General features: G+C 42.2%; 4 protein-coding genes across 12 annotated transcripts in view; 3 read left to right on the plus strand and 1 right to left on the minus strand.

The window, feature by feature from the left end:
• Window positions 1–9,118, plus strand: part of LOC119554758 — a 120,437-nt gene extending 111,319 nt beyond the window's left edge. For 5 of the 6 annotated variants that reach the window (XM_037865785.1, XM_037865787.1, XM_037865789.1 and 2 more), the window contains 5 exons: window positions 4,650–7,090; window positions 7,150–7,278; window positions 7,343–7,757; window positions 8,214–8,354; window positions 8,420–9,118. In XM_037865785.1, coding sequence (XP_037721713.1) covers window positions 4,650–7,090; window positions 7,150–7,278; window positions 7,343–7,757; window positions 8,214–8,354; window positions 8,420–8,568 — 3,275 coding nt within the window. In that variant the 3' untranslated portion in view covers window positions 8,569–9,118. The remainder of the gene's footprint in view (window positions 1–4,649; window positions 7,091–7,149; window positions 7,279–7,342; window positions 7,758–8,213; window positions 8,355–8,419) is intronic. The other variant, XM_037865786.1, reaches the window with a different exon arrangement.
• Window positions 9,119–9,203: 85 nt separating this feature from the next.
• On the minus strand, window positions 9,204–12,502 carry LOC119554761. Of its 4 annotated transcripts, none has more exons than XM_037865795.1 (5): window positions 12,366–12,502; window positions 11,418–11,601; window positions 11,054–11,245; window positions 10,182–10,567; window positions 9,204–9,664 (listed from the first exon to the last, which is right to left on the minus strand). In XM_037865795.1, the coding sequence occupies exons 3-5, from the start codon at window positions 11,229–11,231 to the stop codon at window positions 9,374–9,376; spliced, it is 855 nt and encodes a 284-aa protein (XP_037721723.1). In that variant the 5' UTR covers window positions 11,232–11,245; window positions 11,418–11,601; window positions 12,366–12,502; the 3' UTR covers window positions 9,204–9,373. The 4 variants fall into 4 exon arrangements, with proteins under 4 accessions (XP_037721723.1, XP_037721724.1, XP_037721726.1 ...); XM_037865796.1 differs by having other exon boundaries at window positions 12,362–12,491; XM_037865798.1 differs by lacking the exon at window positions 11,418–11,601 and having other exon boundaries at window positions 12,366–12,484.
• A 190-nt stretch (window positions 12,503–12,692) lies between these two features.
• On the plus strand, window positions 12,693–19,524 carry LOC119554759 (mucin-5AC). Its single transcript, XM_037865792.1, has 2 exons — window positions 12,693–12,870; window positions 16,183–19,524. The coding sequence occupies exons 1-2, from the start codon at window positions 12,723–12,725 to the stop codon at window positions 19,113–19,115; spliced, it is 3,081 nt and encodes a 1,026-aa protein (XP_037721720.1). The 5' UTR covers window positions 12,693–12,722; the 3' UTR covers window positions 19,116–19,524.
• A 564-nt stretch (window positions 19,525–20,088) lies between these two features.
• LOC119553629 lies at window positions 20,089–22,256 on the plus strand. The gene is made up of 3 exons (XM_037864099.1): window positions 20,089–20,231; window positions 20,951–21,748; window positions 22,037–22,256. The coding sequence occupies exons 1-3, from the start codon at window positions 20,099–20,101 to the stop codon at window positions 22,126–22,128; spliced, it is 1,023 nt and encodes a 340-aa protein (XP_037720027.1). The 5' UTR covers window positions 20,089–20,098; the 3' UTR covers window positions 22,129–22,256.
• The last annotated feature ends 332 nt before the right edge of the window (window positions 22,257–22,588 follow it).

The raw sequence follows: 22,588 nt of genomic DNA on the forward strand, positions 1-22,588 counted from the left end.
TAAAGAAATGGCATGCGCATTTCTTAAGTTGCCCTACAACCATATGATAAAGGTATCCGTGGGGTTTTAAGGGTATTAAGGGGTATACGGGTTGAAAAAATTTGAAACTCTTTTGATATGAAGAGAATTATTATAAGAATATGAACAATTAAGGTAAAACACAAATAATACTCTAGAAAATAAAACCAAGAAGAAGGAAATCCTGAAATACTGCGGTAGTATTTAGTATATTCATTTTTAAACATCCTATGATAATAGATAGTGAAAAATACAATATAAATTATATACCTACAACGTGTTGATCTCAATAAAACTCCTTAACTCCTATGTTATTTTCATTGTTTTCCATGGACTTAAGTATAATATTTGTCTTTATAAAGTTTCTTTTAAGATCATGATATTTTTCTGAAATTATAAATCCAAAATTATGAATTCGCCATTAGGCAAGTGTATTCTTGATACCTTATATAAGAAATTTTGACTCAAAAACAAGGTATCCCTGCAGTCGACCACATCCTTCGACCTCTCCTTACCTTTATCCATTTTACGCTTAATAAACCGTATACCGACCGCCGTTCTAACTGGTTACAGCCCGAGCAGCTGTTGCCACTCTGCATTCCTCTTAACCCTTGTTGCCGTTGGTGCTGCTCTTATGACAAAACAATTTCGAGAACCAGATGTGACGAGATGGAGGGCACAGGTAAAAAATGCGAAGATGGAAGAATCCAAGGCAAACTTGAAGTTTATTTTTGGCACACACATAAGACGAGCAGAGTCGTCAACCAGCTGATGGGAATTATGCAAACAGATTGCAATGGAGAGAGATCATTAAATGGCATTAGATAATAATACCACCTTAGGCCATCCGTCAATCGGCAATCCGTCATTTCAGCATCGAACACACTTTAAATAATTACACATTATGCCCGAGAGACTTTAATAAAATAATTAAATCGAAATATGCGGAGCTCGCTAGTTGGGAAATACAATTTTTTTCCACCACTTCAGAAAATTGCGATTGGGATAAAAAGAAGGAGAGGAATAAGAAGAAGCGACCGCAGAATGGGGCTGCCCAAGTGGAAAGAATTCTGCGGGCTACCAATCTACGCATTTCTTAACCCCTCCTTGCCCCCCCGCCAATTTGGAACGTCAAAAGAAGACCGACGGCGGTGCGAAACAAAAAGGCAAACGCGATAAACTGTTTTCATTTTAAAGAAATTTGTTGAAAAGCATAAAAATTCAACAGAAAATATTAATTTCAATTATTTAGCTACGCGCCAAATCACCAAGCTCGGATTTTCCCACCGCAAAAAAAGGGCAGAGAAAAATGTGGAATAAATCTGGAAGAGGGAGCCTAAGAAGGCAGCACTTTGTTCGCTAAATGCGAGCAATTTGTTACAGGATTTTCATCGGTTTTGTGGGAAAATCTTTTGCCCGGGAAAAAGGCAATTTATAATTATCAACTGTAGGTGGCGCTCTGGGAGCCCGTCGCATAGCGGAAGTTATTATAGGAAAAACAGCAGTTATGCCATTGCGAGCTTTTCCAAAGAACTTGACATTGGCTGGCGGCTTCTTCTTCAGCAGCTTTGTCTACCATTTCTGCATTTTCCAGTCTTCTATTTTCTTCGGCTTCACTTCTAATTAAAGACGACACTTTGGCATGTTTCGTGGCACGGAAATACTTGAGACAACTTTGATGAAAGACCAGGTGAATTGAATGGGGTAAGAACCAAAGAAGCCGAAGAGGTTTAATTCAAATTGTCAAGTACCGAGAACTAAATGATATTTAAGCACGCCAATGCAATGGATTATTTGCGAAGAGCTGGGTATTTGATTGGTCTTTGAAGCTACTTGTTTTCCAAGAGCTAAAATCGATCAATAGATGGGGAACAAGTTGACTAAAGGAAGTCATTAAATGTATTCAATTAAACACACTTGGTAATTTTAAAACAGGTTCTTTTATAATGTTAATTATTTTACTAAGCCGGGTCAGAAAGCTAATCCCTGCATAAGTATTTCATTAAATCAAACCAAATCTGCACAGAGATCACATTTCGGCACCAACGACTACCTAAACAGAATTAATTTTGAAATTACCCTTCCACACAATCTCTTCTTTCCTTTTTTTTTAAGGCCCAATCTAAAATTGGCAACACTCATTATAAGAATACCGTATCAACAACCTTTCACACAGACTCGCTTGCTCTCGAACCCCCGTTGATTTTTGGAGACCCCCTGAAAATTACAATTAAATCCAACTCCCAGACCCAAACAGATCACCTCTCAGCGGGTGCTAATGTGAAATAAAATTAAAGCTCTGAAAAAGAGAGGAAATATATAACGGTATAACTATGAAATCTTATTTAGAATTGCTTTGCCCAATGGCCAAAAAAATATTGGTTAAACAAAAATTACGAAAAATATGCCAAAGATCGAACTTTAACCCCGGCTCAAAGTTGATTCGATTAACACTCGACAAGCAGCGAGTTTTTGGGTATTCAAATATTCATAAATACCAACCGCTCCACTCATGTTACACTTGCTAGGCGAAGATTAATCGCTTCGCTTGACAACACACTCCGCTATAAAAATGCGAGGCTCGAAAATTTTCTTGCCTAATTTGATTAATTAAGCCTACTCTGGGGAACAGACAATGATCTGTATTTTTTGGGAGATTGCTTCGATAAATAATTACAATTATTATTCGGGTGCCTCAATGGTTTATCATCTTTATTGTTGGTAGCTGAATTGAATGGAAAATATATGTAATTGGGTGATATAATACAGGTGAGTTGGATGTTTTGCAGTTCCGTCATCGAATGACGTAGGTTACTGGTCTGACTCAGTCATAGGGATATGGCGTCGATATGGCTCATTGGGCAAACAGTTCGATGAGTTAATATTTATTTTTTGGTTTCCAACAGTCGTGTGAGAACTGAGCAACAGAAAAACTAATTGTCCATTAACAAAAATTAACCGAAAGTCCAAGAAGTCGGCGAAAATTGGTATGGGAATGTAAAGCTAACTTAAAAAACGATCCCGTCCATTATATGGAAAATAATCATGACGAATTCTTCCACCTTCACAGACCATCTTAATCTTCCTCTTATAGCCAAGGTCAAAGTTCTTTCATAGGCCCTTGACTTTATATTTTGCAATTTTTCACGCACTTCTTCGGTTTTAACCATATTTTGGTTTCGGCACATGCAAACATGATTTTTTGTTGCCTTTCTTTTCATTAAACAATTCTTCTGTATTTTTTTCGCTACTCTTCTCATTTTTTTTTTTTTGATTTTTTGCGAACTTTACATTTGCAAAAGTTCATTAACATTTTGTGTGTGTGGCCAAAAGGCAGAAAGAGTGAGAGATAAAGTGGAAAAAATCCACGCAGCGTTTTCCATTTTAATGAAATTTAGCCTCGTTTTGTTTTTACATTTTTTGTTCAATTAATTATGCAAATTGTTACAAGTCCAAAGAAGCATTCCCCCGCCTGCCCATATTGCCATTTATGACGAGTTCAATTTAGTTGAAGAGCTTAAAATTAAATGCTGGCATTAGAAACTCTTTCCACATAAGCCGTAAATTATCAAAATAGAAATTAGTAATCGAAACTCCCCCGAGTGACCCAAAAAAGAGTAGCATAAAATGAGGCAGCAGAATTTCGTTAGTTTTTTGCATAAAGGTTTTTGTCAACTCTTCGCTTGAGGGAATCGCCATCCATTCTTTTAGACACTTTCGCTTTTTGGAAAACCCTTTTGTTTCTATTTTCGTTTTCTAAGTTTTGTTTTCTTCGCGTATAATTTGTTTGGCCAAAATGTGTTGTCTCCGCCTTTTTGGACCTTCTCTTTCGTTTTGTGCGATTTTTAGAAACGCTTCTGTCAACCGCAGCGTTTAACCAATTTTTCTTGTTATTGTTGCGGTTTTTAATTGCTGGGATCGCATCCGTAAGATTCGCTTTTGTTTTCCTCGTCTCCGGTTAGCGCATAATGACAACTATTTAAGGGCTTTGGGCTGGCTGGGAGCGAAAGTTGGATGGATGGATGGATAATTATTTAAGTTTTGTAACAGAGCTCTCCCCCGACAACTAATAGACCATTATTTAAATGATTTTGTTTCTGGTGGAAATTGCCTGTGAAATAGATTTTTAATACGTTTACTTTTTCTGTGTTTTTTTTTCGATTATCCAACAGCTTGCTACTCCAATTCCTATTACATATAACCGAAAGATATGTGGGAAATTTATGTATCCGAAAGATGTATTCTAAACTAAATCTCAAAAATATTCAGCTCTTAACTTATTTGTTAATGATTCTCCAAGCTTACCATAAACCTGAAATCTAACACAAATAAATATTTTAAATATTTTTTTTCAAAGTTTATTGCTCATTAGAAAGATAAAACAAAGTACTTGATATTTTTCCTTAATTGTTTTCTTTAATTTAATATCGAAATTTTAAAATTATAATGTTTGTACCTCTTTAACTAAAGATATTCGGAACTTATTATTTGAGTAATTCATATTAACATTTATAAAGTAATATTTGTGACCCTAGCTTGACCTCCCCTAGTGTAGCCTTATGTTTTCTCCTCGTGTTTCATGTGTGTCTAACCAAAACCCATTCCACTCTCTCTCCCCACCCATTTTGCAGATCTTGGTACCCTCGGCAGCCACCACAGCAACATTGGCAACATCAGCAGCATCCAAGCTAGTAGCAACATCCCGGCAGCAATTTTAACCGTCAGCAGCAGCAACAAGAAGACAACCACTGAGGTGGCAACCAGTAGCAAACCTGCTGCACCACCGAACCCCGGCAAAATGGAGCTGCTGAGCAGCACCACAGCAACGGCCACGACAACCACCACAGCGACGCACCACCTGCACCAGGCGACCACCACGAAGCAGCTGCTGGTGCAGGATTACCTGAGCTACGCCTCACCACCCACATACTCCCGCCTGCCGCCCGACGGCCATGAGTTTCCGCCCAACTTCAGCGAGCCACTGATCATGCACAGCCACCCCCTGAAGGTCACCACCGAGTTGAGCTACGAGGTGCAGAATGGCGGCAAGGAGGAGACCTCTGCACCACCACTGCCCAAAACGGGGCCACCGGCCACAGTTCCCCGCAAGGTGTACCGCCAGGATTTGGTTATAAACGTTGAGGCGGCACCCGGCTTGAACCGAGACTATCAGAGATCCCTGAGTGGTGGTACACCACGAAAGCCCAGCGATTGGAGGAAGGATGAAAAGTCCGAGAAGTCGGTGCGCGATAAGATTGCCATGTTCTCGTCCAACAACGAACTGGATGCCATACCGCCGGCTCCGGCCACAGCCCCCATAACCAGCTCTTTTTCCCGAAAACCCCTGAACAGGAGCAGTGAGAATCTGCTCGATAGCTGCTCCACATCCGCGGCTCCTTCCCTGAAAACCCGAGCCATGAGTGTGGAGAACCTAAACGATGTCCAGCGGCAATATCAGTTGGCCAAGCAGCTGCCCCAATTGCATGTGGCAGATTCCATGTATTCCCTGAATACGGCCACGCCCACCCAGAGCTACGCCTCCTTGCCGCGAAGAAGCCACGGTGGATCGTATTCTTCGGGTGTGGAGAGAAGAATCAGCTTTTCGGGCGAGGGAGGCGAGGCGGCCAATCGCAAGGCAGCTATAACCAATATACTAGAGCAGCGGCGGAGGAGTTTGTCCAAGCTGCGAGGTCTGGTGATCCCCGAGCGACCCCAGCTGCTGGAACCCATCCTGGACTTGCCGGAGATCAAGAGCCAGGTGAAGGCGGCCAGCGGGGAGGATAGCACGGACAGTGGTCTGGGCGAGAGCCACCGCAGTAGGAGTAACCAAGTGGGTGCAGGAACAGCAGGAAGTAGCTATCGCAGCATCTTCACCACCAACCAGAGGAGACCCCTGGAGCAGCAGCTCTCCCAGCCGCCAGCCAAACCGCCCAGGACATCGCTGACACCACTCCAGCCGAGGGTCATGATGATGATGCCGCCACCACCGCCTCCGCTGGATCAGGAGAGTGACACGGATTCGGTGTTCTCGCACACGGCCAGGGTGGCCACGCCCCCGGAGAAATTCGCCCTCACCAGAACCCTGAGTTCGGAGACCAACACTTCGATAGCCAGTTCCAACACCTCTACTCTAACATCCGGATCTTCGGCCGGCTCCCAGGCCAGTTGCAGTTCCCTGGGCAGCACACCAGCTGTGGACCTAACCCGCAGGGTGCTCAAAAGCCAGGTAATCAATGGCGAACCCGTAGTCCTGTCCAGTCGCAAGAGCATCCTGGCCTCGGCCAAGTGTCGCAGTGCCAAGAGTCGTGGGCAGGAGGAGGACAACGACAGCACCGATGGCGAAGCCTGCTCCCTGGCCAATCGTCGAATGAAGCCCATCTCCAGCTACAAACTCCAGCAGCAACAGATCCAGTTGGGCAAACAACTGGTGGTGGACAAGCTGATCAATGTGGCTGCCTATGTGGAACTCACCTCGGATACGGACGACAGCAGCCGGAGATCAGATACGCCGGCCAAGATTAGTGCCATGTTCATTGATGAGGAGCGCAAGGCCAGCTTCAAGGGAGATCCCAGCCAGCAACTGACCAAGGTCAAGGTGGAGCCGGTCAAGCCCATGGTCCTTCTGCCCATGGTGCTGCCCTCCCCGAAGAGGGAACCCCTGAAGCAGCAGACCACCGCCGAATTGAGGGAGAAGTTCGAGAGGAGTGCTGCGGCTCAGGCCCAAACCCAATCCCAGAACCACTCGCCAGTGATCCACAAGATCGCCCAGAAGCCACACCACGAGCGATTCTCCTCGCTGGACTCGCTGGCCTCCAGTTCCTCGGGCGTGAGTTCAACCACCCAAAATGTGAGCACCACCCAGGAGACGGCCACCGAATTCGGCAGCTTCTCGTCGCTGGGCAGCAACCAGAGCTTGATCACCGCCCAGGATGTCCAGCAGATTGTCGAGGAGGCCGATCCTCCTCTGAAGACCCCCGAGGCATTCATCATTGTCCTGCAGAGGGATAATCCCGAGAGCAGCATTGGCATCACCCTGGCCGGCGGTTCCGATTACGAGGCTAAGGAAATCACGGTGGGTTATCGTATAATATGGTTGTGTACATCTATTAATGGCCTTCTATATCCCAACAGATCCACAAGATCCTGAGCAACACGCCAGCTGCCAAGGATGGTCGTCTGAAGAAAGGCGATCGAATCCTCGCCGTCAACGGAATGAGCATGCGCGGATTGACGCATCGCGAGTCCATCAGTGTGCTGAAGGTATTTTTTAGTGACATATAGAAATCGACAGAAATTCAATGTTAACTATTTGCTTTTTCCGCAGACCCCCCGACCTGAGGTGGTGCTAGTGGTGACCCGGTCCGAGTCGCTGGTGGTGAAGGCGCTGACCAAGAAGCGATCCTCCCTGGGATCCCTCAGCTCGCTCAACGAGAAGCCCACGGAGCTCGACTACGAACGCAAGAGGAACTACCACAAGGCCTCCCGATCTCTGGACTTGGACCTCGATCTGGTGTCCAACGAGGCTGGTGGATCGCCAGTGGCCACCACCCCGAGCACCGGATCCGTGAGTCCGCCGCAGCCGGCGAGCCTGCACGACGAGGATGCGGAGGCCACCATCGCGGGAATCCGGGCCAGAAGGCAATTGTCCCGCGGAGATGCCGCCAAACTGAGCACAAGTGAACTTTTGGAACGGGCGGCGGAGGCCAGGAATGCCATTGCGGCGGAGATTCGAGCACAGGGTAAGATGAAAGGGAAATATAACATTACAAATTTATAAAATATTAAAAACCAGTTCTAAATCAATTTCGTTAATCTGTACTCAATCAATAAATTTTAATATCCATTAAACGTTAAACAAGTATATACGCCAACTTCCTATATCGTAAATAAATTTTCATAATGAAGATGTTGAAATGCCAAAGTGATTCTCAGAAATTAAACTAGCTAAGTTAAAATTATTTTGATTTATTTGACAATAAATTAAGAAATTAACTGCCAAAGTATTTACAGTAGGTGTATGAGTTATTATGTATATCTTTTGGAAGTGAGTTAGAACAGTTCATATTAAATTTTATTTTCAAGAATTTTTTAATCCAACAAAATTTGTCTACCTTTCTGTTTAAGATACAAGGAAATTCAAATATTATAGACTCTCATTTCCATAAATTATTCTAATAAAACCCATCTTATTATAGCAGAGGATGCGGCGGCCAGTGGAGGAGGAGCTCGTTGTGTCGAGATTGTCAAGGACAGCTGTGGCCTGGGTTTCTCCATCGAAGGAGGCTTTGACTCGCCGCTGGGGAACCGTCCCCTCATCGTGAAAAAGGTGTTCATGGGTAAGGGTCATTTGTCAAACTCTACCGCAAGCGATTATTAATTAGGATTCCGTTTCCCCAACCAGGTGGTGCCGCCCAGAAGACCAACCAGGTGCGCAACGGCGACGAAATCCTGAGCATCAATGGGTCCTCCACGTCGCGGATGACGCGAGTGGATGCCTGGAACTATATGAAGCAACTGCCGCTGGGACCGGTCAAGATCTGCTTCGCCTAGGGAGGATGGTCCAAATACAATGCCAACGATGGGGAAGAATGCGCCACAATTTTTGTTAGATTTAAGCCAGTTAGCTTGGTTACCCCTTAACCGGTCTAACCTTGGGGGTCTTGCCAATTCGATGGATCGATGCTGCGAGCGATTTGTTTTGCATTTAAACGAACCTTTAACTGTACGCCTAATTTTATAGATATTTAATTTAAAGTGCAATTGTTTAAACTCTTACAACGTTTTGATGCCCTATTTACCTACCTTAAACTGATCGATGATTGTACATATAACTAATCGAGACTAATTTACGTATTTAAACCTTAAAACAAATTGAAGCCAGCCCTCTGGGCAGCGCTATTTCCTTATACACAACTTATTAATCCACAAACATAACGAAAAAAAAAAAACACAATTATATTTTATGCCATAAATTATACGGGAACGTTATACATGTATATTATTTTAATAATTATTATTTTATTTAAAGAACAACAAAAACAATGTTTACGTATACAAAAGTATTTGCTAAAAATAAACTTACAATATATATGAAATTATATTAGAGAACTGAAAATTATTTCATTTGACCAGAATAGTTAAGTATGTACTATACATCCCACCAGTTCAAAAAATGTTGCGACCAATTTTGAGATTTATAAAATTTGTTTATATTTATGTCAACTTCATAATGGACTCTTAACTGCTCCTTGCAGTTAGCTTATACATTCTTCGAACATGTTAAAAAACAACTTAAAATAGTATTTGTCCTAGTACTGTACATAAATTCGAAATCAGTCGATTGAAGCCTCGGAAGTTAGACATCTTTGGCTGGCTTTGTCATCAGCTTGGGCAGCTGCAACGTCAGCCCCAAGTGCTGCAGGGAAACCGAGGGTGAGGGTGTTGTAGAGGTCGCTGGTAGCGTCCCATTGACCTTGGGTGAGGCTGGCTCGTCGGAATGAAATATCTCGCCGAGCAGTTCGTAGACACGACGCTTGAAGTACAGCTTTTGGTGGAAGTTCATGTGCTGGATTTCGGGACGAAGTCCCTGCAGGAATGCGTCATCGAAATCCATGGTTGGCGAAGCTTCAGCATTGCAGATAGATGTCTGAAGGAGGAAAAGATAACATAAATAAACTAAATGTTTTAATTTAATTTTTATAAAAATATATAGGAAGATTGTTTATACTTTTCTAAAACATTCAAATTAACATTTATCCAAATCTTTAAAATTGATTATATATTGGAGAAAATTAAAAAGAAAATAATATCCTTAAGTAGCCTGAAATTTATTATCAGCATTATCAATATGCTAGTCATAAGCAACGAATTATGTTTTAAATATTGACGTCAGTTTTCTACCTAAAGATATAATTTTATCTTAAAAATCAACCAGGGATGATATGATAGTGTATTCAGTTTTGGAGGAGGAATTTGTCTAAAAATAAGTTGTAAACTATAACGTTTGGACCGAATACCTAGTTTCCCTTGGCAATCCGACAGAGAAATTAATTGAAATTATGAAAGCAGCTTAGTTTGTACAGTATTAAATATTTTTGAGTGAAGATTTATCTCATTCTAAGCAACATAAGCCTAGGGAAAATACAGATGATTATTGACCCCACCTTGGACTCTTTGCTCTCCAAACGCATACGCTTTCTGGCCCGTGATTGCCAGGAACGCATTTCGTCATCCGCCTCATCCTCGGATTCGGAATCGTTGCTGTCGCGGCTCTGCGCATGCCCCGTTTCCGGACTGCTCGGCGACATCTTCATCTCGAGCATAGTCTCTACAGGCGTTTCGTGCTGCCCGTCGTCCTGCTCCTCCAGCTCCTCTTGGCCCTTGGGTCTTGAGCGACGACCCCTCAGCGGGACGGGAATTCCGGGAGTGATGTGCTTCTGCAGGAACTGCAGCTCGTCTTTCAGGTAATAAGTATTCGCACCGTGGTGCACCTTTATGGAGCGGGCATAGCTGGTGCGTATGTTGCGCCAGCGATCCTTGCAGCTCTTGACTAAAAGGGGTAAGGAAATATATAATAAATTATTATTATTATTAGTATAAGTAGTAATAGTATTATTATTATTATTATTAGTATAAGCAGTAATAGTATTATTATTATTAGTATAAGTAGTAATAGTATTATTATTATTATTATTAGTGAAATTCATCTTTATCCACATGGTAAAGTTTAAAAGTTGTAAAAATTTCCTTTCTAAAACAGAAATATTAAGAAAACTTGGTAGGTGGCTAATAAAAACATTATAGATTATAAGGTATAGTCCTAGCACTTTACAAATGTATTTTACTGAGAAATTTACTTTCCAATCAGTAGATTTTTATGAAATATCTAACCAAGTTTCAAAGAAATAGATCCTTTATAAGTATACTAAGCAAAAATATTTGGAACATTATGATTGCTTTAAAAGATAAACGTGTAAAAATTAAACAATGTTCATTAATCTATCTTTACCCTACAAATCAAAGATTTTTAACTCACCCGAATTTCGCATCTCTTTGGATATATCCTTCCAGGCATTTATCACAGTGGATTTCCGCATGTAGTTCTCATCGGAGCGATCGTAAAGACATGGATGTTGAGCCACCAAATGGCAGATTTTGGCATTGGTGGCATAAATATTCGGCGATGGAGCAATGGGTCGACGTCGCGTATTCATTTCATCGATTAAAACTAAAAAAATAAATAAAAATTAAAAGAGGTAAAACGAAGACGACGAAATCGAATGCGAAACGCGTGTCGCCTGCGCGTGCAACAGCTGTTGGGCGCAACTTTTGCGTCGCTAGTCTGCCTGCAACAACAGTTATTTTCGCTGCCACCGCAGCCGATTCTCTTTTCAACTCACCTGGATTCTGTTAATAAAAGCTTTAATTAACCTCTTGATCTGCTTTAATAACGATTATTAATTTATTTAACCGCGTTTTGAGTGGCTTGTTGCTGCGGTGCACGAAGAAGTTGCTGCTGTCGCACGTTTTTTTTGCAAATGGCAACACGCTGCGATTTCTGCTTGCGGCCAACAAGTGTTGCAGCTGCAAATGAAAGTTGCGATTGCAAATGACAATTGTTTTTGACTGCCAAAAACAAGGGCACTAGATTACTTCGAATGACAGCTCAGCTGGACATTTGAATTGCTAACGGGCGGCGAATATAAACAAAACACTCGTTGCCGGCGAAATAAAAAAAGGGTCACAACAAACGCAAATGCAGGGGCGTTGTGTTTTCTCTTCGTATACCAGCGGGGGTCTATTTTTCGCAGGGCATGCAACCCCCTCCGAGAGCACAAAGCGGAGATATGCCACTGGCACTCTCACACACACACAAGAATCGCGGGCCATCTGCGTCAAAAGAGAGCAACAGCACTGCCAGAAACGAAGCGAAAGAAAAGCAATTAGTGCTGGCAAGGCCGTTCGATCGGTGCGGAGCTGCCAACAGTTTAAACAACTAAATCTTATTAAATAGCGTTCCAGCCCTAGAAATTATAATTTTAATTTAATTTAATTGTTTAGGAAATTTATGGTTAAAAATAAAATAAAAAAATGGTTATTACTTAACATAAATGAAAATAAGTTTACAAATAATAATTGGTTTCCCTTACGTATCATATGCAATAGAATACCTGGATATAAAATAGTTTTAGTGAGACTGTTTCTTAAATAATTATAAATACCCAGAAACAAAAAATATTAATATTGAAAACCTTGACGTTGAAGGAAATTCAGACACCTGTCAAACACATTTCATTTGTGTGGCTTGCTACCAACAGTACTAGACGATTTTGGGGCAACTCACCTACCTGTGCTACGACTTAGAATCCTTGAAAATTATTTAAGCCATCCCGTCGGGTAAAATATATATTTTTCCCTGGCCAACTTTCGTCAACCCTCGTTTCCGACGCGACGGCCTGCCAACTCGCTTTGCCCTGCACGGCACTCTCTCACGCTCTCCGCTCTCTCTCTGCCGTGTCTGTGTGAGGCCGCACTCGCTTTTGGTTTTCGCTGCCGTTTGTCAGTCTGCGTTTTTCGTCTCAGCTGCTGCGCGCGTGTTGTTGTGTTGTGGTTGTGTGAATTGCGTTTGCGTTTGTAGCTGCCCCACAAAAACGATAAATTCGCGGCGAGCTCTCTCGGTTTGGTGCTCGTACAGTGACCTAGTGATGAGCGGTGCCACTGAGGGGAACCTGCTGCTGCTGCGGGCGGTCGAGAAGCAACCGCCGCTCTACGATCGCGGCGATGAAAACTACAGGAAGCGCCTGCCGAGCGAGAACTCCTGGGACATGGTGGCCTCAGAAGTCGGAGAGTCGGGTGAGTTGCGGGTGCGAGCGGGACGGCGCCACGGCGTTGCGTAGTTTTCGGCCAGTGTTGCACAGCGCTACGTTACGTGCAATCGGTCCGGCCCCGGGTTATCGGCCATCGATAGCCGTGCCCGAGTTGGCAGCCCACTGCCGGCCTGTGAGTGTGTGTTGGTGATGGCAATCACACGCGCTGCCATCGATTAATTCGAAAATAACGAATCTCCTGTTGAATGCGAAGCCGTTTGGGGTGACTGAATGAAAGAACAACATAATATTGCCGCAATATTGTGGTTTTGATTTGAGTTGGGTTTCTTTGGCCATGCTTAAAAATGGTAAATCGAGTGATTGATAGAGTTTTGATATTTAAATTTGAATCTTTGGACAGCTATAATTTAAAATTGTAAATTTATTCTTCATAGGGTTTTACAAACAGGATTGTTTAGACCTAATTTTAGATGCAAATATCAGAAAAAAAATATTCAATTGACGCAGGAAACGCCTTGCCGGAATTGATGTGTTGTTACAAAATTATATAATTTTTATTTGATTAAAAGGGACATTCTTTTTAAAAAATTAAAAAAAAAAGAAAGTTATTTTGCCAAAACCTAATAAATAAAACATGTCTAAATTTTGTTGTTGTCCCAATTAAACTGCTGTTTAATTTTTTCACCCTAAAAGCTTAATCTGATATTTTTTTATGTTCAAAATATAATTTTAAAAACTAATAGTGATAACTTAAACAATAATATTTATTAATTTTTGAAAAAGAGGATGTTATTATATTGAATCTTATTTTTTACGAGTAAAACTAGTTTTCAATGTTTGACACAAAATTCACTATAGCAATGCTTGTCTTAAAATATTAAATAGCAGACATGTTTAGGTATGCAAATCTTATACAATAAAACATTGATTTTTAAGGAGCAATTTTAAAAATAATTACTTAATTATGGAACACGGTTCTGCTGAATTTTTTGAACAGTTATTCTCAATAACAACATTGCGTAAGAAATATCGTAAATATAATGTTACCAGATTTCTACTATCGTATCGGGTCTTTAAAGATGGCAGCTCCATATATCAGTAAAAATGCCCCCGCTAATGCCGTGTTATCGATTGACTTTGCTATGCACCCCTGGAACCTTCTTCCGTTCAAACTTTTCAAGCCTGGCGGGTTAAGTTTATTATTACGTTTTTTTTTCTCAATGAAAGTCACGTAGACATAGCCAAGATGAGCATGTTCTTAACCAGTATGGATTCCTGTGAGTTTATCTTTATAATTTAGTTACTTTATTACAAAAAGAAGCAAGTCAATCTCTCTAAGTATGTATGTAAGTGTATGTGAAACTAACTGAGTAGTCCTGGGTCCTGTCACGTGGTTTGTGAGAAGAATTTATTTAGAAAACGGCAACTCTATTTTCGCAGATTGTGTCGTATTTTGTGTTTCAGAGTTTAATAATTGTGACATACACAGAAACTTGCAAGCGATTACACACACATACGTATGTACATACATTCATACATATGTATATATGTAGACGCATTTTTTGTGTAAATTCATTAAATTATATTTTTACGCTAGATTGCAGTACTCGTTAGAATAGAGACATGTGCGCCAAGACAAATTGGAAACTTAATATGAAGCATAGAGTTTGCTTTTTGGAAATAAATGTTTCTTGTTCAATAAACTTCCATTTGGATCTATAGGCTATGTATGTACGTATTTACCAAAGCCAAACAAGGTGATGCGCGTTCTAAAAAGTTGCATTGTAGGCCAAAATCTTTTTTTTTTGGGACATAAAATTCAGGAATTTGCATTCGTTTAGTACTGGAAGCTTAAATTAGAAAAATCATTTTATATTATTTATAAATAATTGTCTGCTTGAAAAAAACTGTTATGGAATACAAGCTACAGGAGATCTAAGCAAGGATATTTACGAAATTGGAATAGCAATCGTATTTCAATAGCTATCCGTATAAAAAATCTTCATGGAACATTTGTTGGTCATTGTATATTGAAATGCCTTCGATAAATTTATAATTTGGAAAAATCATTTTTAAAAAAGCTACGTGGCAGGAAAAGTAATAATTTACAACAAATTCATTTATAAACTTTTTTTTTTTTTTTCGTACTTTTGTTTTTTAATATTTAGAAAGACACTTATTGTAACGATAAGGCAAGCTTTTCATACTCAACACCTACCAACCTTTTGCAATAAAAAGATGCCTTATAAATTTTTTTGTGATAGACCTCTTTTGCATGCTTTATACATTATCCTTGCACCACATGATATTTTTTGACATTTGACCAAAATACACAAATAATTTAATTAGGAAATGATAAACTAGAAAAATCATAAAGTTGATAATATTTGTAATTGACTAATCGTTTTGTTTAGATTTTTTCGGACCCGTTCTTTTAATTAAACAACTAAAAAGACTAATTATTGTGCCACTTAGGCCATAGGCTAACTAACTAAATCATTGATCCCTTTGGCCAACAGTCATTTGCTTCTGCGTTTTGGCGAGTTTTTGACCTGTTCTAAAGTCTAAGACAATAATAAGCGTCTGGTTGGGTATATTTTAATAAATCTATAAAATTTGGTTAATTGTGTCATTATCAAACAAAAAATTAGTTATAGTCTATTAATATAATTTAATGTAAAATATATGCATTTTTATCGGAAAGAGGTGTTCAAAAAATCACGCAAAGAATTTTATTAATATGAACGTTGCTAGATGAGGAGCAAAACAAATATCAGATAAAGCTAACGCTTTGCCCCCGCGAAAACTAGTGGGGGAATTATGCATGTTTTGTTTATATTTTATACAAGTTTCTTTAATTTTACGGAAATAAATAAAGTAACGTTTACGTATAAGATTTGAAAACTGGAAATATCAAAAAAAGACCTGGAACAACAAACAACAACACCAAGTTATCTGCTTCTCAGTCAGTATACAAAACTCATATGTAGCATACTTTCATGCGTACCTTGTTTTAGAACAATCAAATATAAGAACTTCAAACATAAGTGTATAAAGCTCAACAAAATTTAAATAATACCAATTTCAAATTACCAAAATCTTTTTTGATTGTTGGGAAAATGTTGGTACGCATTTAATACCTACTTATTTGATATTCCGGAGGTAGAGATTTCGCATTTCGCGAGGGACTTTGGAAGTTTATGATTTCAGATTATTTTTGGATTTTCGGGTTTAGCCCAAATAGGGGTGGTTTGCCAGATGTATTTGCTAGCTACCTGTAATTTTTATTTATATTTTACCTGTTTAACTTAGCCACTCCCTCTCTTTTCTCTTGCAGTGGAAAAGTGCAAGCGACGCTGGCGTCAGCTACGGAACGATTATACCCGGTGGTGCAACGCGGATGCCCACCGACGTCGGAAGGGCCAGCGTCGGTTGGCCTATCCGCTGGCCGATGAGCTGCGCTTTTTGGACCGCCACCTCAACCTGGCCGAGGACATTGGCATCGACGACGAACGGAGCGTATCCTCTGACAAGGACAGGGACAGGGATAGCAACAGGGACAGCGAGAGCAGGGATCACCTACAGCAGCAGCCTCAGGTGTCCTCAAAAGACCGCGCCGCCTCGGTAGGCAACTCAGTCAAGGAGGCCAAGCTGATCAGAAAAGTTCGTGAAGAGAAATCACTTCGAGAAGAGGAGGAATCCTTGGAAAATCAAGAGGATCAGGAGCAAGCAGAGGACAGGTCTCCTGAAGAAGAGCTATTTGAGCCGGAGGAACCGGAGAAAGTTCCCGAACAGGACAGTTACCTGCAATCGGACAATGAAGGCGACGAGTGCGTGGACGAAGAGCATCTAGAGGAGCTGGAAGGCTTTGATTTTGACATAGAGCAAACGATGCACGAAAAGGAATCGTCTCCTGAGAAGTCTCTGGAAACGGATCACGCTGAATCACCCGCCAGCCAGTCGGAGTTCTTTATTAAAGAAAGTAACGACCCCCATCTGCTGATTATTAGCAAAAAGAACTCGGCAGCATCGGTTGGTGAGCCCGAGGACGAGGATTCCAATTCCGGGGATCCGCTGGAAGAGGCCATGGATGAATCCATGGAGGATAGTGGCGAAGAGTATGCCGGGTATGGGAAAAAGCGGGCGGCAGGCGGCGACGACACCACTTCTCCCAGTCGCCGCCGACGTCGCGGAGTCCGCACATCAATAAGTTCCGCTGGCATCAAGGAGTTGCCGATTCGAAAACCTCTCCAAGGACAACGAATCACTCGTTTGCAGCGCCGGAAATCGATGAGTGTGGCCGCAGTGCACAGTGTTAGGAGTTCCACATCGCCGGTGAAGATGACACCGGTGCCCAGATCCCAGCCATACAACAAGCCACCCTCTGGCCAAGTCCAGATCAAGAAAGTGGGCCTTAGGGATGACATCTTTCCACGACCGACGGCGTCAGCTGGAGGCCAAAACCAATCCAAGACCCCACAGCAGCAGAAATCGCTGATCTTTCCTAAGAACGATGCTATGGTCGCCATCCCACAGGTGCCCGCTCCACCAAAAAGATCCGTGGGAAGGCCGCCAAAGAAGCTTCAATTGATCCAGCGGTTGGTGGACCCGCAGCCCAGGCCACAATCGCCCAAAGTCTTGACTATAACCAAGCCCAGCAGCTCCACAGTGAATAATAGCAGCAACAGCAGCAACGTATCCAATAAGAACAGCACCATTAGCAGTTCGAGCAGCAGCACCACTACCACCAAAGTTACCACCAGCAACAGCCTCAAAACCGAAAAGAACGATAATATAACCGTGATGAGCTTCAGTTCCACCTCGACAAGCACCACCAGTCCCAGTGCCTCTGGTACAGTGGTAACTGCCATACCCACAGCAAGCACTGGAGGATCGTCAGTTTCGGTGCCACCATATGTCACCGTTTCCAAACGCGGTGAGCGGGGCACTCAAACCGACAGCCCAAGCGTCTTCTCCGATGAGCACTTCCTCGAAATGATCAAGCCCCAAATGCAGGAGATGAACTCCCGCCAAAAAATGCACTTCAAGAAGAAAGTATTCCAAGCGCTGATGGAGACCTTTGACGATGCCACCGATTTTCCCACGGCTGGGGAATTACAGCACTTCAATATCAACACTCCCTCTGGGTTTGAGCACGTTTCGGATCCGGAAATGCGGTTGGTCAGGGAGCTAGTTAGTTTGGTGAGCGCGGCAAAGGTGACTGTAATTAGACCGCCAGCCGACAATGCACCTGTCGCCAGCCGCAGCCCAGCCGTTTCGGATGCACTGCGTGCACCGCGTCCAAACATGCCTCGTCATGTGATCCAGAGGGTCTACAAGCAAGGCACTGGACTCGAGATCGCCTCGAACAACACGACCGGTGCTGGGCAGGAGAAGAAGCTGTACAGGATCCTGCAGATGAGCGGCAAACCGAACGGCAACATGAGTGCCTCGCTGGACAATCTCCGCAAGGAGAGCGTGGACAGTGCCCACGGTACGGTGAGGGTGACGAACAGCGCCTCAACCGCCAGTCCCAAGGGAGCTACCATAGTGGCTGCCGTAAGACCACAGGGATCTTCGATCAACACTTTCTTTGGGCAACCCAACGGAGCGCAGCCTGTTAAGAGCGGGCCGCCTGTTAAGGTGCGTGCCATGTCCCGGAGGTACTCCGTTTGCGGCAGCAGCAATCCACCCAACGGCCAAACGACCAGCCCAAGTCCCGCCACCACTGGCAGTTCCTTGAACTCCAACCTTAACCCAATGGAGGCGGCCATGCTAAAGCGGAGATTGATAGCACCTACCCAGGGAATGGTGCCACCTTCTCAGCGACCTCGCTATTCCGCTGGACAATTGTCGGCCGTTTCGCACGGCGGTAGTTTGCTGGTCAGGAAGTCGATGGGCCCTGTTCCTGGAAGCCAAAAGCAAATCTCACCCACCGGCAGAGCCTTGACGCCTCAGAAAACTCCGCAGATTGCCAGTGTCCAAGGATCGGTCTTCAATGATTTTGTCCAGCCAAAGGCCGCTGCAGCTCCCTCTGCTTCCGGCGATGGAAGTTCGCCGAGTTCCGCGCTGAAGCGCAGCCTTGTCGTGGCCAATACAAAGACGTCCTTCCAGGACCTTCTTCAGCAGCCAACTCAGCCGTTGCAGAGGAAAAAGAAGGAATCCTCGGAGACAGCAGCCACCATTGCAGCGGATGATTTCTCATTAGCCAGCCTGAAGCGAGAGCCAGTGGATCACATTGACGATCAAGACGACATTCTCGGAATGTAAATTTAAGCCAAGGAAATACCCGAAGATCGCAAACATATATTAAGAATCTTAAAGATTAAACAAAGACAGCAAAAATCATCGACACAAAAATTGAATAATTGTTAAGATAACTAAAACACCCATAATGTTGCCTAAAACATTTTTTTTACATTTCCTTATTATAATTTTAAGAATTATGTTCCCATTTCCGATTTGTTGCTGCAAAAAGTAAACCTGACTTCTGCAAAATATTGTTTACAATTTGAAATGGGAGAATAAATACCAATTGTACGCATAAACATTTTATCAAAGATCACGAAAATATTCCTATTGTAGCCATATACTTGTTTTTAAGAGAATTCGAATCTTAATTTCATTTCACAATTTGTAGATATATAAAATCAATAAATATTGCCTTTTTCAAGTTCTAGATATGCATTGATTACTTGCTATGAAATACATTATTGCGGCTTGGGATGGGGAATCCTTTATATGTTGTATTGACAAAGGTGTTTAGGTATGAGTTTAAATGAGTCAAGTATATCGTATTGGACTGATTTTAAAGTTCACCTGCTGGTGCAATAGCCGCAATAACTTTAAATACGTGGACTAATTTCTAACCAACACGTCATTGATAGCAGAAGATTAGATATAGTATGCCGACACATCATTGTTCGGTAAACCTTAATTTACCTATGACATTTTTCTCTGTGCAGGAAAGAAATGTAAAAATTTAAAAACAAGGATTTTAACAGGGGGAAGCCACTTCTCCGGCCGCGTTATTGGATTCTATACATCCCGTTTTGGGTGAACCACCGGTCAAGATTTACAAGGCATTTCCCAATTCACTGGTCTTTTCGCACGCTCGGGTTTGGAATCTAATCTGGAGAGGTTTACCTCGATCGGCGGCCGTAAATAAGGGAGTCAGTGCCCAGATAAGACATTAACATATAAAACCTCGCCCCAAGTGCCCGCGTAGCTCAGTCGAAATTTAGACATTCACCATGAAACACTTTGCAGTCTGCGCACTCCTCATCTTGCCGCTGGTCAGCGGTGGATTCGCGCCAGCACCACCCACCAGGCACTTTGTGGCCTACGAGATCCAGTCCACCAACAACAACTTGCCCGAGATGGAAGGTAAGTGGGAATATTGCACGATGGTACCGAAAACTATATGGTATTTTATCAAGAAAATTGGATTAAAGAAATTTCTACAACATATTTTGATGTGTCTCACATTTTTTAAAAACCAAAAGATAATCTGCGACAAAACACAAAAAAATATTTTTAAAAGTCCTGGCAAAAAGACATTGGCAAAAAATAATGTGCATTTGTTTGAAAAACCTTTTTATTCTTCAAAATCAATTTTATCCCCTTTGAAGTAATTTGCTCCCGATAAAATACACTTATCCAATCCTTTACAATCCTCGAAACATGGCAAATAGTCCCCTTCCGGTATAGCCCTCAGCACTTTCTTCGATTTTTTTTATCTCCTCGATCGCCTCGAAGCGCGTTCCCTGGAGTGGTCTCTTGAGTTTTGGGAATAGCCACAAATCACACGGAGCCAAATCATGCGACTACGGTGGTTTCGGAACGAAATGCGTGGACTTTTTGGTGGAATGGTAACGAGTGAATGTAACCATTATCGTGATGAAAAGACCAAGAGTTGTCGTTGACCAAAATTCGTGTCTTTTTAGACGAATTGCTTCACGGAAATGACACATAACGCTAAAATTATATTTCTTATTAACAGTTTGGCCAGTTGGAATGAATTTATAGTATATCATAGTTCGTATAATTTATATAAAATATTTTATACTTTGGTTTCATTGGATTGTTATTTTGACTCCTTACAGTTATTGTCCAGAAGATGCAGGCCATGCTCCAGAAAATGATGCCGGATATCTCTGTCCTGGCCGACGCAGTTATCGTGCCCGACATGTCTGTCCAGTCAGACGCTGGAGTGCTGCCCGGTATGTCGGTGGCCACCGATGCTGATGAGACCCCCAGGAGGCTTTCCGCCCCGATTGCCAAGGTTGCCGCCCCTATGTTCTCCCAGATCCCCGATATGTCCGTCCAGGCTGACGCCGGCGTGATCCCCGACATGTCTGTGGCCACTGATGCTGATGAGAACCCCAAGCGTGCCTCTTTTGACCTGAAGAAGCCTCTTCTGGACAGGATCGCCGGTGCCATTGCCAGTGTCGATGCCGATCTGATTCCGGATATGTCTGTAGCTTCTGATGCTGATGTGACCTCCAGGAGGACTGTTCCCGGTCTGAAGACCCTGCCTCAGTTCACCAAGGTCTCCGGAGGCGAGCCAGTGGAGATTATGACCCCCAGGAATGCTTTTTCCGGTCCCAAAACCCTGCCCCAGTTGACCAAGGTCTCTGGAGGCGAGCCAGTGGAGATTATGATCCCTAGGAATGTAGCCGGTATTAGGGCCATGCCCCAGTTTAGAAAGGTCTCCGGAGGAAAGCCAGTGGAGATCATGACCCATGCCGATGCCGATCTGATTCCGGATATCTCCGTTGCCTCTGATGCCGATGTGACCCCCAGGAAGGCTATTGCCGGTCTCAAGACCCTGCCGCAATTGACCAAGGTCTCCGGAGCCGAGCCCGTGGAGCCTAAAGCCCAAGAAGTTGTTGAGGATAAGGGTAAGTAATCTTTATAACTGCTCATAAATTGTAAACATTTTGAGAGATTTATTACACCAATTAATGTATAGCAATTTTCTTTTTTAAAGTTTAAAGTTTAAATAAGAAACAAATCATCATCATCACTATCTTAATAGATAATGATGGGATTTTAAGGTCATTGCAAATCGTAATAAGTATTACAATTTCATAAATACAAGGAATGGAAGATTATACCCGCTCAATAGTTAAAAAATATTTTAGGTTAGAGTAATGTATCGTTTTTAATCATATTATTTTTTCTTACAGCTGGTATCCAGGTGCACGATATATCCATCGCTAGAGACGCCAAATTCGATCCCAAGATGACTCTGGCTGCTCTTTTGGCCAGGCGCCACTAAGTCATTGAGGAATTCTTCAACTGACCATGTTTAAATCTGAAATAATCCATATCTGACTGGTTGTGCGTTTTTGTATTTTTAAGTTTTTATTTGATTGCCAATAATCAGTTTGAGAAGAGTGATTAACATGTGGTTGTATTTTTGTTTTCATTCATTATCAGCCATTGATTGGAGTGGTCTTGTTGGTTTGATTTGATACCTACAAATTTCCTATCGCAATAGTTGTTCTCTATTATGTGTATGTTATCATTATTGAAAAAAAATGGGAATTTAACTATGACGCATAAAGCGCACGTGAAGTTATCATAATAATCGACTTTTGATCAGCTTTAAAACAATTAAATTATCTATTAAAAATTAAATAAGAAAAGCATTGTATAAATTTATTGAACATTATAGAAAAATAGTTTCTTATGAAAACACTTGAAAAATGAGGGCAATTATACTTAAGACTCCAGAA

This window comes from Drosophila subpulchrella, chromosome 3L (assembly GCF_014743375.2).
Source record: "Drosophila subpulchrella strain 33 F10 #4 breed RU33 chromosome 3L, RU_Dsub_v1.1 Primary Assembly, whole genome shotgun sequence".
Classification (NCBI taxonomy): Eukaryota; Metazoa; Arthropoda; class Insecta; order Diptera; family Drosophilidae; genus Drosophila; species Drosophila subpulchrella.